This window comes from Crinia signifera, chromosome 5 (genome assembly GCF_055691185.1).
Source record: "Crinia signifera chromosome 5, ASM5569118v1, whole genome shotgun sequence".
In the NCBI taxonomy this organism is placed as follows: Eukaryota; Metazoa; Chordata; class Amphibia; order Anura; family Myobatrachidae; genus Crinia; species Crinia signifera.
Window position 1 is genome coordinate 27,294,604 of NC_139221.1, and position 15,282 is coordinate 27,309,885.

A 15,282-nucleotide genomic window follows, 5' to 3' on the forward strand; every position below is an offset into this window, starting at 1 on the left:
GCCACACCCCTGGTGCTCCAGTCTGACACTGTGGGGGAAATTTACTAAGATGGGAGTACTATTTCAGATGGGATGTTGCTATGGGCAAGAGCCTGGCCAAGGGTGTATCTGCCGACCCAATAAGGGGAAGGAGCTTCCATTCCAGTGGGTGTGGTCTCAGGCAGAGGGGTGAGGTCACAGGCTTTTCTATAAACATGGTATAAATATATCCAACCATATTTTCTGACATTGCCAACCAGATTTTCAACCACCAGTTGGTGTATCCATAATCCTGAAATAATTAAAAGGAAGTGACAGGAGACTGGAATTCTCCCAAGTAAAAGCTTTTGTTTTTTTCAAAACTAATTAAAAGTCATCCCTTCATTTTACCGGCATCCCTTCATTTTAGCCCCGCCTGCTCCTCAGTGACCTGTGAATCACGGCAAATTGGCACTAGGAGGCGGGGCTTTGTATTATCATGCCTCTTCTCTGTCAGGGGCGGGTTCTGGGTACTCAAAACCCCCCCACCTCCCCTGTGTGCGCTTCTGTAACCCCCTGAAGTCCTGTTTTTGCCCCTGTATAAGAGTCCTCTGTGTAAAATGCACCCAGTATACTTACAGATATATGCTGGACTCATTGCCGCCTATGTCCGGGGATTGCAGCTTCTGCACCAGGATGATAATTATGCCGACAAACAGCACAAAGTTGATCTGTTGGATAAAGAGAGAAAGCAAAAAAAGAAACATGGATGAATGTCACATCCTCGCAGCCTGATGATAATGCAGCGAGCATGAAGGACACAGTATAAGATCAGCACTGAAATTGGTAAAACTGATTGATAACTTTTATAGCAATGATAACATGACAGAACGGCTTGTCTTTGTGATACCGATCCCTAACATGGGGCTGATTCAGGCCTGATCGCTCATCTACAAAGTTGCAGAGGACTGCATGTAGACAGCGGCCGGCCAGACAGAAAGAAAACCCGCCCAGTGCAAACGGTTTTGGTATAGTGGATCGATTGCATTTAGATCAGCAATCACGTGGTGGAACACTCATGGTGGAACACGTCTAGTTGGACTCCAAAAGATAGTAGGCAGCATCTAGATCAACAAATGAATGGGCGCACGCTGATTCATTTGAATAAAAGTTTTTAAAATCTCCTGCCTGCCACCATCCTATCTCTTCATCTTCCAGTGGCGGGGTACCATGGCGGCATGGGGGGGTGGGGTTCTAGCGGCAGACCCCAAACACCCCTGATCATGGCCACACAGAATGATTGAGTAATTGAGTAAACCCTCTTATCGTTACTCAATCATTCTGTGTGTGTCAGTGTTCCCTCTAAGCTGTGCGCGTGTGCGCGCGCACACAACTCGCCGAGCCCGCGCACAGACATTACAACTGAGCGCACAAAGGTTAAAATCTTGTTTTAGTGTGCCACGAGTTTAATAAGGTTGAAAATCACTGCTATAGTCTATATGTGTGGTGTGTGAAGTCTGTAAACATTCAAATTGCTTTATTAACTCAACAGAACTCGAAACCTAGGCCTGTATACGTTATGTGACGCACAAAAATGTACATTTCCTTCCAAAGTTGCACAGCCAATATCTTTTTCTGCACAAAGCCTTCGTAAAATTAGAGGGAACATTGGTGTGTGTGGCCATGATCAGGGGTGTTCTGGATTTCAAAGGAAATTGGACAGATATTGGATTGGTTCCGATATCAGTGTGTGTGTGTGTGTGCACCTTAACCCTTTAACACCAGGGTACTGCACTTTCTTGAAGACTCTGTCCCGGCAGCTGGAGATTGCTAACTGCAAGCAAAAAATATTTGCTTTGAAATTTTCGGTGATATTTTCAGAATTGCATTAATAATGTATAAATATGCTCCAATGTGTTTATCAAGCCTATGGGCCCCATACATCAGCAATTAATTGTGACAATTTTCAGATATGGAGACGATTGCCACAATTTTAGATGTGTGGGCTCCCCCTTTTGGCAATCCCAATCAAAATCGCCAATCGATTGCTTAATCAGGTTTTTAAACATGTTTTATAATCTGGTATTATCTGCGGATCTTTTTTATATGTGTGGGCATTCCCAATTCGTCTTCTTCATCTATTTACATTATGAACAGCAATCGATTGGGCAATTTCCAGATATGAAGATGCAATCTTTAGATGGAAAAATCTGCCGATCACTGAAATAAATCTGTAATGTGTGAGCAAAGTCAGATAGATTGTAAAATCCATTTATCTGGCCAAAATATCCCTGTATCTGAAAATCCATAAATTGTGATTGCTGATGTATGGGGCCCATAACACGAGTCAGTGTTCTCTAAAAAATATTCCTAGGACTGTATATTTTTCTTGGAGCATGTAAGGAAAGTGGAGTACAAGAAGGAAGCCAATGATAAGCACAGGAAGAACATACACACTCCACACAGATAGTGCCCTGTTCTTCTGTGTTTATTATTGGCTTCCTTCTTGTACCCCACTTTCCTTACATGCTCCGAGATAAATATACTGTAGAACTAGAAGCCCGAGTAGCCCCAGTGATGTCTGACAAAACAATATCATCCAATTGCACGGAAACACAATATTATTCAAAATAAAAATGATATTTTTATGTCTAAAAGGAACATATAACATAAATGTGATATAATAGAATATAACACTGATCTAAAGACAACTTACCATTATGGAGCCAATGACGGGACCCTTAATCACCCACCAGAGCGCTACATTGGTGTTCATGTCCCAGCAGCTAGGGCAATAATAAATATAATAGAGATTATTTCCCTGGCACCAAATCACTTGCACATACATCTGTATGAGTCACTGTAATAAGATGATCTCCCTGCGATTGAGGACATATACAGGTCTAGGGTTACGAAGGGAGGTGGAAGGATTATAAGTGACCATTCTTATGCTGGGTACACACCAGGACAACTAGGGCCCGATCCCCTCAATCTAGATCCAATTCCGACCAATTGGATGTAGATTGTGTGCTGATTGGGCCCTTTTCTGTCCTGGTGTGGACCGATACCGATCCGATGCGCAGTCCCGCGGGTCGGTCGGTCATTATTGAGATCCTACCTGCTGCAGGTAGGATCTCAATGACGACCATACAGCCGGGTGCAGGTCGCCATCGGATCGGACCCGCTCACGGTGCACATCGTGAGCGGGTCGTGCCCCCCGCGTCACCGTGAGGGGGTCGGACGAGACACTGACGACCCGCTCACGATGTGCATCGTGAGCAGGTCGCTCTGGTGTGTACCCTACATTAAGGTACCCACACACTAGAACGATTTTTGGGCCGATTGGCCGATTTCCGATAAATCGGCCGATATATCGTCCGATGTTTACCGATAATCGGTCGAAAATCGGCCAATTTTTGTCCGATGTGTGCTCTCGTGGATCTTTAGCTGAATCTTCTGATCTTACAAAAGATCAGAAGATTTAACAAAAGATCCATAGTAACGCACACGGGATCTTAAGAAAAATCTTCAGTGAAGATGTGCGCTTGCCTGAAATCTTTTGTCCAGGACAGAAAAAAGATTTCAAGGCTAATTTATGCGCACATCTTACGATCGCAGATCTTTCTAGTGTGTGGGCACCTTTACCCAGCTCATGACTTCAGAAGGTTGACCTCTGGGAGGAGGTTCGGCTCTCGACTGGTGAGGACAGCCAGACACAGGAACAGTTTTTTTCCCCAAGCATTTTCCCTAATAAACTAAATGGATGGTCATCGCACCCTGGGCTAGATTCTCTAAGCTTCAAAAGTGATAAAATGGAGAGTGATAAACAGCCAGCAAATCAGCTCCTACCTGCCATGTCATAGACTGTGTTTGAAAAATGTCAGACAGGAGCTGATTGGCTGGCTGTTTATCACTCTCCATTTTATCCCTATTGAAGCTTAGAGAATCTGGCCCCCTATCTGCAACTAAAAGTTGACACATGTACCTAGCAACCAGAATGCCCACCCCCATGTTTATCGGTCCTGTTTGATATAAGTCTGTTATGTATGTATACTGTAGGGAGCAGCGGTTATCGCAAACAAATTCCTTGTGTATTGTGTTCACGGATATACTTGGCAATAAAGTTATTCTGATTCTTCTGGCTGCCCCTTGTTGTTTGTATAGTTGACAGCGGAAAAACTGTAACCTCTAGTGGTCGAGTTAATTGCTGCCCTTTCTCGGATTTGCTGTATTTGTACTGTATTTATTACATTCTTTAAAGCTATAAGTTATAGTGGGGCTGGTGCAGAACAAGTACGGCGCCAGTTGGAGTAATATATGTCATGTTAAATCGCTCTACGCACGCTCAGAAAGTGAATGCACACATATATGTGACTGTGCAGATTGACCGTATCAAATATGACCTGAGAGGTCAAACAATGGTGGAGACTGGAATGGGGCATAACATACCGCCCCAGGGTGTGCCCCCAAGTGTGTCACGGCCACACTCCCATTACACTTTGTGGACCCTCTATGTTATGTGGTGCAGAAGGTGCATTCTTGCATAGGCAAAGATCCGGAAGTGTAAATACATTATGGCCTTTAAGAGTACAGTATATAGGACTGTTAGGAGGAGGAAATTTAGCCACTCGTACCGACTCGCCCCCCAATCCCATCGTACCTGCCTCAGAAAAAGTTTTAAGCTGCCCCCTCATCTTCTCCTGCCCCTCTGTACCTGCTCCTTATGGGTGATCTCCCCCTCCCTTCCCTCCCTCCTCCTGCTCGCCAATGTACTCTGTGCCGTTAACAATGACAGTCCAAAAATGGCCTCCGCTCCTCTTGCATCCATTATATTTATCTCCTAAGATGCAGTGGCCATTTTGGGGCTGCCAGAAACTTTTCTGGGGAGGGGCACAGTATTTTTTAGTTATGCTACTGTTAGTACACTGACTTTGCCACCCACTCTGTATGAGACACATTTTCTGCACTAGATTAATCATCATAGTTTTATCCGTGAATGGTCGCTACAGAAACAATGAAAAATTCTAGTTCTGGTACAATGCTGTACGTGGTAATGACATATGTCACATACATACCCCTGGTCATCAAAGTGAAGCCTCAGCACAGCCCATATAGTAACACATATAAGTGGGGTGCCTGGAAAAGACAGATATAGTCAGCTGTTAATTCGAAATTGAAAATAAACCATATTAATTTACACAGAACTATATTCTTACTGCCTACAGAGCCACTTATGTGTATAGTCCACCATATGTAATGTACATGAGCTACATTGACAGCCATGGGGTGGGTAACAAGGGAACCAAACGTTACCGACAACCTCGCTCCGAATTCATCTGGCATCCCGCACAGTCACCAGACACGCACCTCATTACGTACAACCCTTTATTTGGATTTTAGGGGAGAAGGTATTTATGGGGTGTACAGCAGCTTTCCACCCTTGTTTGAAGATGGAATAAAGTAAATTTCAGTCTTTACTTTTATAATGCCTCTTAAAACTTCCAGGCACATTTTATTATGAATCAGAGTCGGATTGTACAAAAGGCAACCTAGGCACCTGTCTAGGGCCCAGGAGGTCCCAAGAAGCCCCATAAAGATACCCTGGCCACCCCAAACATTCCAAGAGCAGCATTGCACAATTACCGCATGACGACATGACATCACACAAACCTGCAGACACTCCCATCATGACATCACATAAACCTGCTGACACTCCCATCATGACATCACACAAACCTCCCTGCACTCCCAAACTCTCTTTCATGTTCTTTGATAGAATAAAAAAAATTTGACACAAAATGGTCTCATCCACCAAGCGCCCTGTGTGGTTTGGTGGACTCATAAGGCTGCAAATTCGCAACTTTAAAAATGTTTTATCATTACGGCCAGATGTATTAAGCTTCAAAAAGCGGAGAGTGATAAACAACCAGCTCCTAACTTCCATTTTTCAAACCCATTTTTTATCACTCTCCATTTTGTCACTTTTTGAATCTTGATACAGTACATCTGGCGCTTAATATGAGCCCTCTATATGATTTATTACATCAATAAGAATAAAGCACAGTATAATTACTGTAGAGAAATTGGAAATGCTAAATTCTGTGACTCATTATTCCCATTCAGGGATGCATCATACTTAACTACTACCTCTAGGTAAGACAACATGGCCTTATGGATTCCATTTACCACGAAACGCGTCATCACTGCCCTCCCCCCCCACTGTGCAATGACGCAAATCATGACACGCAGAAGCCTGCAGTATCAGATGATGTAAGTTGGGTCATCGCTCCCCGTTGCATCTTAGACCTCACCTACCCTGCGGGTGCCAACAGTTGGCAAGTACAGGGTGCACTATCCCATATCTATCGCCTACCACGCTCTGGCTATAATCAGAATTCAAGAGCACACTATAAAAGAGGAAGATACATAATAATTGATGAGAGCGCATCACACAGAATTTGTCACAGCGTACCTGACACTCAAAGGGGGATGAAAAAAAAAAAAAAAAACCTGAAAGCCAACTAACCACAAAATCCTGAGTGCATAAAAAAAAAAGTGTTCTTGAAAATCCCGATCCGCTAAAGAGAGCGCGGCGGCAGTTGCTTTGAAATGCAAACTGGGAACTACAGTAGACGTCCTCAGTAAATTGACCAAGGCAGAATCACTCTTTTGATACGAGGCTTATAATTAAAATGCAAATACATGTCATGCAGAAACGGATGCGCTGGGACATACTGCACAGAAATGAATTATTAAAAAGACTTTCAACTTGGAAATATGTGAATATCTACTGAACAGCAAAGGTAAATAATTAATAGTTATCTGACACTACAGTAGTTTCCTTTTCCCTTTATGTTTCGAGGGATTGTGCGAATCAAGAAGAGATTTCAAAAAGATAAAATTTACATAAAATCAGATAATTAAAGATATTTATTATCTGCTTTTGTGCCATATATAAGGGATCATTTCCACGCTTACTACTGTGAGGCTGCTTCATCCTATTTAAGCAGTTGTGGCTTTTACCTCATTAAAGGAAGACGGCTGCTGCTGCCACTAGCCACTGAGCCCCCCCCCATCCTTCCTCTGTTCACTGCAGCTCCGTTCCCTGTCCTGTTTCTGGTCCTGCACCTACACAATCCAGACGCAAGCACATAACCCAGCCTTCTATCGGCTGCAGCCCATAGAAGCTAAATTGGGCTACACAGCAAGGCAGTAAGTGGATTCCTACAGGAAGTCAGCTCTCTGCATATAGCAGCCCGGACTGGCAGTCCCAAAGGGAAGGAACACCACCCAATGGGACTGCCATACTGGGTGACTGGGGGGGGGGGGGGGGGGGGGGGGGGAATTTGCCTTTGTGAGTGAACCAGAATAAGGGCCACAGTTGGATATAAATCATAAGTAGAGACAGGATTATATGCAACATCAAAAGCTTGAAATATGCATGCAATTATGCATGAAAAATACTTAAAATATGCATGAAAAGTGTTAAAATATGCTATATTGAATAATAAAAAAAAGTAATTTATAACTTATTTATTTAAAAATCAGCATACAATTTGTTGCAAATAAGGGGGAAATTTACCAAAATGGATTCGTAAAAAATAGGTGTATTCGTAGGCAGAAATACACCTATTTTTTACACATTTGTATTTTCGGGATTTACAATCCCGAAAATACAACAATTCGTATTCCTAAAGATGGGTCATTTGTATTTATTTATTATTTATTTATTAACAGTTTCTTATATAGCGCATACAGATTCCGCAGCGCTTTACAGAGTATAGTTGAACATTCACATCAGTCCCTGCCCCAGTGGAGCTTACAATCTATATTCCCTACCACATGCACACACAGACATTATAGGGTTAATTTTTTTGTTGGAAGCCAATTAACCTACCAGTATATTTTTGGATTGTGGGAGGAAACCGGAGTGCCCGGAGTAAACCCACGCAAGTACGGGGAGAATATACAAACTCCACACAGTTAGAGCCATGGCTGGTTTGGCCTGGGGCTGGTTCTTAAAATACGGGGGACCCCTAGTCATTTTGTCCCCCATATTTTGGGAACCAGCCCCGGACCTGGAGCCTGGGGCTGGTTGTTAAAAATCGGGGAACCCCTATTTGTCGGGTTCCCTGATTTTTAATTACCGGCCCCAGTATTTGTATATACAAATACACCTTGCTTTCCCTGTCGTATTTGCTTTAAGCCTGCACGGATCAATCAGATCCGTGCAGGCTGCAGTGTAAAAAAATAGAAAAAATAAATAAATAAAAAACAGCGTGGGGTCCCCCCTACAGCTGTAACCAGCACCAGACTGAAAGAGCCGGGGCCGGTAATTAAAAATCAGGGAACCCGACAAATAGGGGTTCCCCGATTTTTAACAACCAGCCCCAGGCTCCAGGTCCGGGGCTGGTTCCCAAAATATGGGGGACAAAATGACTAGGGGTCCCCCGTATTTTAAGAACCAGCCCCAGGCCAAACCAGCCAGCAGGGTAATGCCACAGCCGGGGGGAGACTTTTTATACAAGTCCCCCTGGCCAAAGCATTCAGCCCTACCGACCAGTCAGCCTGGCCAGGGGCCCTGGGGGAGTGGGGACCCCCCCAATAAAGGGGTCCCCCCCCTCCAGGACTTACCTGACTAGGCTGAAGCCTGGTGCTGTCCCCGGTGGCCCTGTGCGGTGGCCACCGGGCTGATCTTGGTGTAAAAAATAGAACAATAAACTATTGTTTTCAACTGTGGACTATGAGTCCCAGCAAGCCTCCCCTGCAAGCTGGGACTTGGTGAACCACAAGTCCCAGCCTGCGGGGCATTAAAGGGCCCGCTGGGTCTTGTAGTTCCACAGTATAAAAAATAGTTAAATAAATACACACTGACACCTGAAAAATAAAAGTTTAATACACATATTACACACACACTGATACTTACCTATCTTGATCCCGTAGGTAGGTCCCAGAGTCTTGATCCGGTGCCTTGTCCTGGTTCCGGATCATGTCGTCTTTCTTCACCATGTCGATCTTCATGTCGGCGTCAGGTCCGGGTCCGAAGAAATCCATGGACTAAGAATTAATTCTGGCCAATCAGGAGCCGACTCTCCGGGCTCCTGATTGGCCGCTAGGCGGCTCCTGATTGGCCAGACGCCGAGGAGGAAACATCTCTGCGGCTCTGACAGTCGGGGAGCTTTGCTGGAGTCACCGGGAGCTTGAAAAAGAAGCCAGAAGATGGAAGAAGATGGAAGAATGCCTGGACAACGTTGGACCAAACCAGAAGAACTTCCATGGAGGACCTGGGTGAGTTGGATTTCCTTCCACAGGTCCACCATGGATTTCTTCGGACCCGGACCTGACGCCGACATGAAGATCGACATGGTGAAGAAAGACGACATGATCCGGAACCAGGACAAGGCACCGGATCAAGACTCTGGGACCTACCTACGGGATCAAAATAGGTAAGTATTAGTATGTGTGTAATATGTGTATTAAACTTTTATTTTTCAGGTGTCAGTGTGTATTTATTTAACTATTTTTTTTACTGTGGAACTACAAGACCCAGCGGGCCCTTTAATGCCCCGCAGGCTGGGACTTGTGGTTCACCAAGTCCCAGCTTGCAGGGGAGGCTTGCTGGGACTCATAGTTCCACAGTTTAAAACAATAGTTTATTGTTCTATTTTTTTACACCAAGATCAGCCCGGTGGCCACCGCATAGGGTTACCGGGGACAGCACCAGGCTTCAGCCTGGTCAGGTAAGTCCTGGAGGGGGGGACCCCTTTATTGGGGGGGTCCCCACTCCCCCAGGGCCCCTGGCCAGGCTGACTGGTCGGTAGGGCTGAATGCTTTGGCCGGGGCTGGTTTGGCCTGGGGCTGGTTCTTAAAATACGGGGGACCCCTAGTCATTTTGTCCCCCGTATTTTGGGAACCAGCCCTGGACCTGGAGCCTGGGGCTGGTTGTTAAAAATCGGGGAACCTCTATTTGTCGGGTTCCCTGATTTTTAATTACCGGCCCGGCTTTTTCAGCCTGATGCTGGTTACAGCTGTGGGGGGGACCCCACGCCGTTTTTTGTTTTTCTATTTTTTTTTTCTTTTTTCTTTTACACACTGCAGCCTGCACGGATCTGACTGATCCGTGCAGACTGCCAGAAAAATTTGTATTATCGGCCGTATATATGGCCAGCTAATAAGAATTATTACGACATCGGAGGGTTACAAAGCAATCGTATATGACTGCTTTGTAATTTCTGACTGAAACAGTCGTATGCAGTCGTAGGGAAAATACTAATACGAAAAACTAGGTTTTTCATATTAGTAAATTTCCCCCTAAACCTCAAAAATTGGCCCACAGCATCTGCAGATGTCTAGTGTTGTGCACAGGATTTTTTTTTTCCTGGCTGCTACAGCAGACTGCAGCATCCAAAGCTCTTCTTACATAAACTACATGGACCCTCATCTCCAGCGCCGATGGATCAAATGTCAGCATAGCGTGTGAGAGCGGTGCAGTGGAAGACTTCCTCCCTGCGCCGCATACTCACTGTGACACAGCATTTTCTCTGTGTCGTGTGATGTCACAACCCTTCCGCCCGCCTCCTCTGCTGCAGAAGTCTGTCTCTTGGTGTAAAGTCCCAGGCCAGGGGCAGGCAAAGGTTCAGGAGCTTCGTAATGGCATCCGCCCTGACTGACTTTTATCAACATGGATTGGCAGCCTAGAGCAGAGTCAGACATAGCGTCTATCCAAGGTTCCCCACACTGCGCACATATTACCCCAGCCTGCACACTCTACCACTACCTGGCCAGCAGCAGCAGGGCAAAGCAGTGCTGTGACTCGTGGGTGGGAAGAGGGCGGGGCCTAAAATATGCACCATCACTAGATTTTAGGTAAAATATGCAATAACCAGTGAGAATGGGCAAAATATGCAAATGAGTATGCAAATGCATATAATCCTGTCTCTAATCATAAGTATTAAAGTTGTACTTCTCCTAACCACAGTGGGCAGTCCTGCCTCGCAGTGGTGGTAATCTCAGGATTGCATAGAGGGGTGGTCCACAATGATGTGGCCATGCCCCCTTGTTCTGACCCCTATTTCCTCATCATATACTCACACCACGCCCCCCTCTGTACATCAGCAAGTATTATCCAGGAGTCCTGTTTAGGCAGTAATTTGCCCAGACTACTTTAATCAAAGGTTCTTAATAAGTGTCTGAGTTGATCCTTAGATTACACATACATTTTTTTTTGTTTTAATGCTAGTCACAACAGAGGTCACATAAAAGACACCAGGACAATTAACTTGTACAGTAGCTTCTTTGAAACCCAACATCTCCTTTCCTTACCCCTTCTGATGCTAATATTTATACAACATTCAGTCACACTGTCCTTTATTACATTTGAAGAAGCAGACATACCCAGGATTTGAACCCATAGCCTGTCGCACTACAGTCAAACACTCTATTCATTAAGTTTTCTGACCCAGCACAGAAAGTGCTTGTTGCCTCCGGACGACACCTGTTGCCTCCGGACGACGGGGATCCACCTCGAATTATACAATCTTTTTTTACCTGTCAACCTCAAGCATCATCGGCTTTCATCAGTCAACCTTTTGTACCAGTTGGCCTAAAGCATGTTGCCCATATGGTGTGAACCTAGAGACTGTCTACCTACCCACTGTCTATCATCTGGATAACGTAGGTCTAAATATTCAAGGACTGAAATGTCCACTTTTAGCATCTCTTGACCGTCCCTCACATACCACTTGGGATGTCTTTAGATGCAACCAGTGGCAGCTCCAGGGGAGGAGCTGCAGCATAGTTCATAATTCAAATAGCGGAGCCACACCCACTGCCACCAACTGCCTTCCAAACTGACTCACTGGTAGTTGGTGTGGCTCCTCTATTTGAGTTTTGAACTGCTCTGCAGCCCCGTCTCTGGAGCCGCCACGGGATGCAACGGTATGTTATATGCAGATTCACCATGCGTGATACAGAGGACAAGGCTGCAACACTCCTAGAAGTATCCATGCGCATGATAAGCTCCACCTCCCCCGTCACCATCTAGAAACATCTACATTGAAAATCTTAGTCCATAAAATAGAATCTACATATACAACTAAAATATTGTCCTTTCTATTAAAAATACATACCCCATCCGATTATTGTGTACCAATAAAAATATCTTCGTTCAGGGAAAAACGTTTCCACGAGGAGTGTGAAGAGGTAGAGTCCTTCAATGAAGAGCCAAAAGTAGTTGGACATGACGCAGTAATGGAAGAACACCATCACTGCTTTACACTCCACCTATATAAAGACAAAACTACATCACACATTTGTCTTTCGGTATTTCTGTGTCTTATTCAGCTGCGGACTCGGTGCCGATGTTAGCGCAGTTACAAAGGTAACACATTTATACAACCCCAAAAGCCACCATCCAGACACAACTATAGGCATGTGCATTAGGGTTTGCGTTGAGCTCTGCTTTGTGGAGCTCATCATATGCTTCTCAGGCCCATGGAGGACAGCAGCAGCGGCCTCGTCATGGGAGGGGTTTTTAATCAGAGGCAGCATTGAGCCTGTCACGGCTCCTACAGAGTAAGGTACAGAGGGACAAACACAGGATTTTCATGTGGTTTAATATATATGTTTATATTAATACCCCCCCCCCCTCCCCCTGGAATTACCTATTGACCAAGTTTATACTGCCTTTACTCTGTGTTTTGACAGTGTTAACATTCTCCTGTGCAGTTTGCGGCCAGAAGTGACAAGTGGGAGGGGTCCCCCTGTCTAAAGTGACCCAGGCCCCTAAAGGCTTAATCCGACCCTGCCCACTATACAATCTGGCATAACTACAATGACGTGATTCAGCGACAAATTAGTCATTGGACACCTTGACCGCCCACTTCTTTCCCAAAGTGGGTGGCCAGGTCTGCTGCAGAAATCTGAACAATTGTCCACTCTTCCGGTGGTCTTCCCTTTTTAAGGAGCCTCCCGGCTATTCCTGGCTATAGGCTAGTATGCAGTTAACCTAGACTCTAGAACCCGTAGTTACTGTTTGTACATTGTTTAAGGTCAAAGATTGGACCCTGGAACTTCATGAATGTTCCGGACCCTTATGCTCAGACGCCAGGACAATAAGCGACAGGTGTAACTAATATGTATCACCGCCATAAGTCTATCAGTGATGAATATACTGTACCACCTTGTTTCCAGCAATAATGTGCATATAGTGTGTCTTCCTTCTTTTATCAGTAAATTGCTTTGTTTGCTGTATTTAATGTTGTATACATTGTCAGAATAAAAAAATGAATAGAACAAAAGCTGCACATTAATGATTTAAAGTTATCCGAAGGTCTAAATTCATTTTAGAGTTCTGAAAAATGTATAGGCTAATTTGCCTTTAGGGTTTATATCCTGACAGCTCCTGGTATATCGCTATCCAAGTGGTTCAATGCGTCCCTTACTACTTACAGTAGACAGATGGCAGTGGTTGTTGTCTTGCTCAGCGTACAGAACTTCGTCTTTAATAAACACAGATATCGCCCGCAGGATGAACGACACAAAGAGATTCATGTGGATGAAGTTCCGAGTGCAGTGGAGTTTTCTGAAACACGCAAAAGAATAAATGTAAGTTTATACAGTAACTATCGGCTGCCCTATATCCTAACATTGGGCAAGGCTCAGAGCTTTGATTGCTGATCAGTGAATCGAAAATCGAGCGACCGCACATGCGTACTATGGCCCTTATTCTGGTTGACTTACTAGTCCACCAAGGGCCGCCTGCTGCACGTGCGGTCACTCAAGACCCCCCCCCCCGAACCCCCACAGGGATGCAAATAAATGATTTGCATAATCAACCATTCGACGACCATCGTATGATTTCTTCAGCGCTTGCAGATCCGAGACACCTCTATGATGGCTCAGACCTGCGGGCGCCTTGTGCGAGGACAGGGCGGGCAGCTGGCATCTGCTGACGTCAGCTGCCCGCCCTGGGCAATTTGCATGGGAATGACCAGCATTCTCATGGGAACGCCCATGAAACACTGGGCTTTCCCATATGCAAATTGCCCAGCCCGCCGTACCTCCACACCCCCCGCCCGGTCTTCTGTGTGTGAGCGCTGTGGGCACTCGCGCACAGAAGCTGCACATGCACATAAAAACCTACGCTCATGTGACATCGCAAACAATCGGTCCAATGTGTGAATGCGCGGGGGACCGATTGAATCGGAATAACCCCATATAAGCATTGCCATAGGTAAGCGGAAATAGTGACAGCAATGTGATTTAATCCGTCTTCCCCAAACAGGCAGCGTTTCTATGGACGGCCCACCATTTTTATGGGCGTGCCCATGAAATCAGGCAGAGAGCGCTTTGGCGAATTAAAATTTTGCCAAAGACGCCCACTGCGAGAGTCCGCACATGTGTATTAGTGCCTATGCCCAGCATCCACCATCGGAGACGTGGCCGAATTCACTGCTCAACGGGCAGGTCTGCCCATAAAAAGAAAGATCAACAGGAAAAAGAGATGTGAACCAAATTCAGTCCAGATTTCCCGAGGAGATCCGATCCGAACCAGTCCTGTTTTGAATATTCCTGCAGTTCACAATTTGGGTTTAAAATCACAATTTGGGGTTTTTGGATAGCAAAATATACAAGATTTTAGCTGTTGTAGCAATCAATTTTTATCAATGATTATCGATATTCTAATTGATTTTAAATGGAACTGAAATCCAAATATGAACCAAAACACTTGAGGATGATTTTGCCAAAACCAAAACACAATGATGAATTATACAGTTATTATTAGGGGGGTATTCAATCTGGGGGTCACGGCTGTTGAGCTTGTCTGCGCGACCGAGAACACGCAGGCGGGATTCAATGTCCTGCCTGCAGGGGGACGAGAAAGGAGTGCATGGACGCGAGTTGCGGGCGGGAAGATGCGAGCTGCAGCTCATCACTTCCAGGCTGTTCTTGACAGAACAAGCCCGACTGCTTGTGAAGTCGGGCTCCTTCTGCTGAGCTCTCCTGTTCAATGCTATCGGGGAAGACAACATTGAATAGGACAGACTGAAAGTTCACTGAGAACCGCACAAATGGTACAAAGCTGATCCCCCAATGATCACTCTGGGGGAGATTCTCTATGCAAGAAATGCGGTAAAAACCCCGTTATCGGGGTTTTTACCGCATTTTGGGATGCTGTAAGCATCCCCCGCCGGGTTAACGCGGCGAGGGGGCATCGCCAGAAAAATCTGGCGATGCCCCATAGAAGCCAATGGGCTTCTACCGCATCCCACCGCCGCCCTGCTACAACCCGCCGCCGCCCCACACGGACCCCTGCCGCCCTGC

General features: G+C 45.5%; 1 protein-coding gene across 5 annotated transcripts in view; it reads right to left on the reverse strand.

Annotated features, from left to right (window-relative positions):
• Nucleotides 1–15,282, reverse strand: part of ADCYAP1R1 (ADCYAP receptor type I) — a 228,900-nt gene that overhangs the window by 37,313 nt on the left and 176,305 nt on the right. For all 5 annotated transcript variants that reach the window (XM_083186855.1, XM_083186854.1, XM_083186856.1 and 2 more), the window contains exons 9-13: nucleotides 13,408–13,540; nucleotides 12,087–12,240; nucleotides 5,034–5,094; nucleotides 2,675–2,744; nucleotides 598–689 (exon numbers count right to left, since the gene is read on the reverse strand). In XM_083186855.1, the coding sequence (XP_083042981.1) occupies nucleotides 598–689; nucleotides 2,675–2,744; nucleotides 5,034–5,094; nucleotides 12,087–12,240; nucleotides 13,408–13,540 (510 nt within the window). The remainder of the gene's footprint in view (nucleotides 1–597; nucleotides 690–2,674; nucleotides 2,745–5,033; nucleotides 5,095–12,086; nucleotides 12,241–13,407; nucleotides 13,541–15,282) is intronic.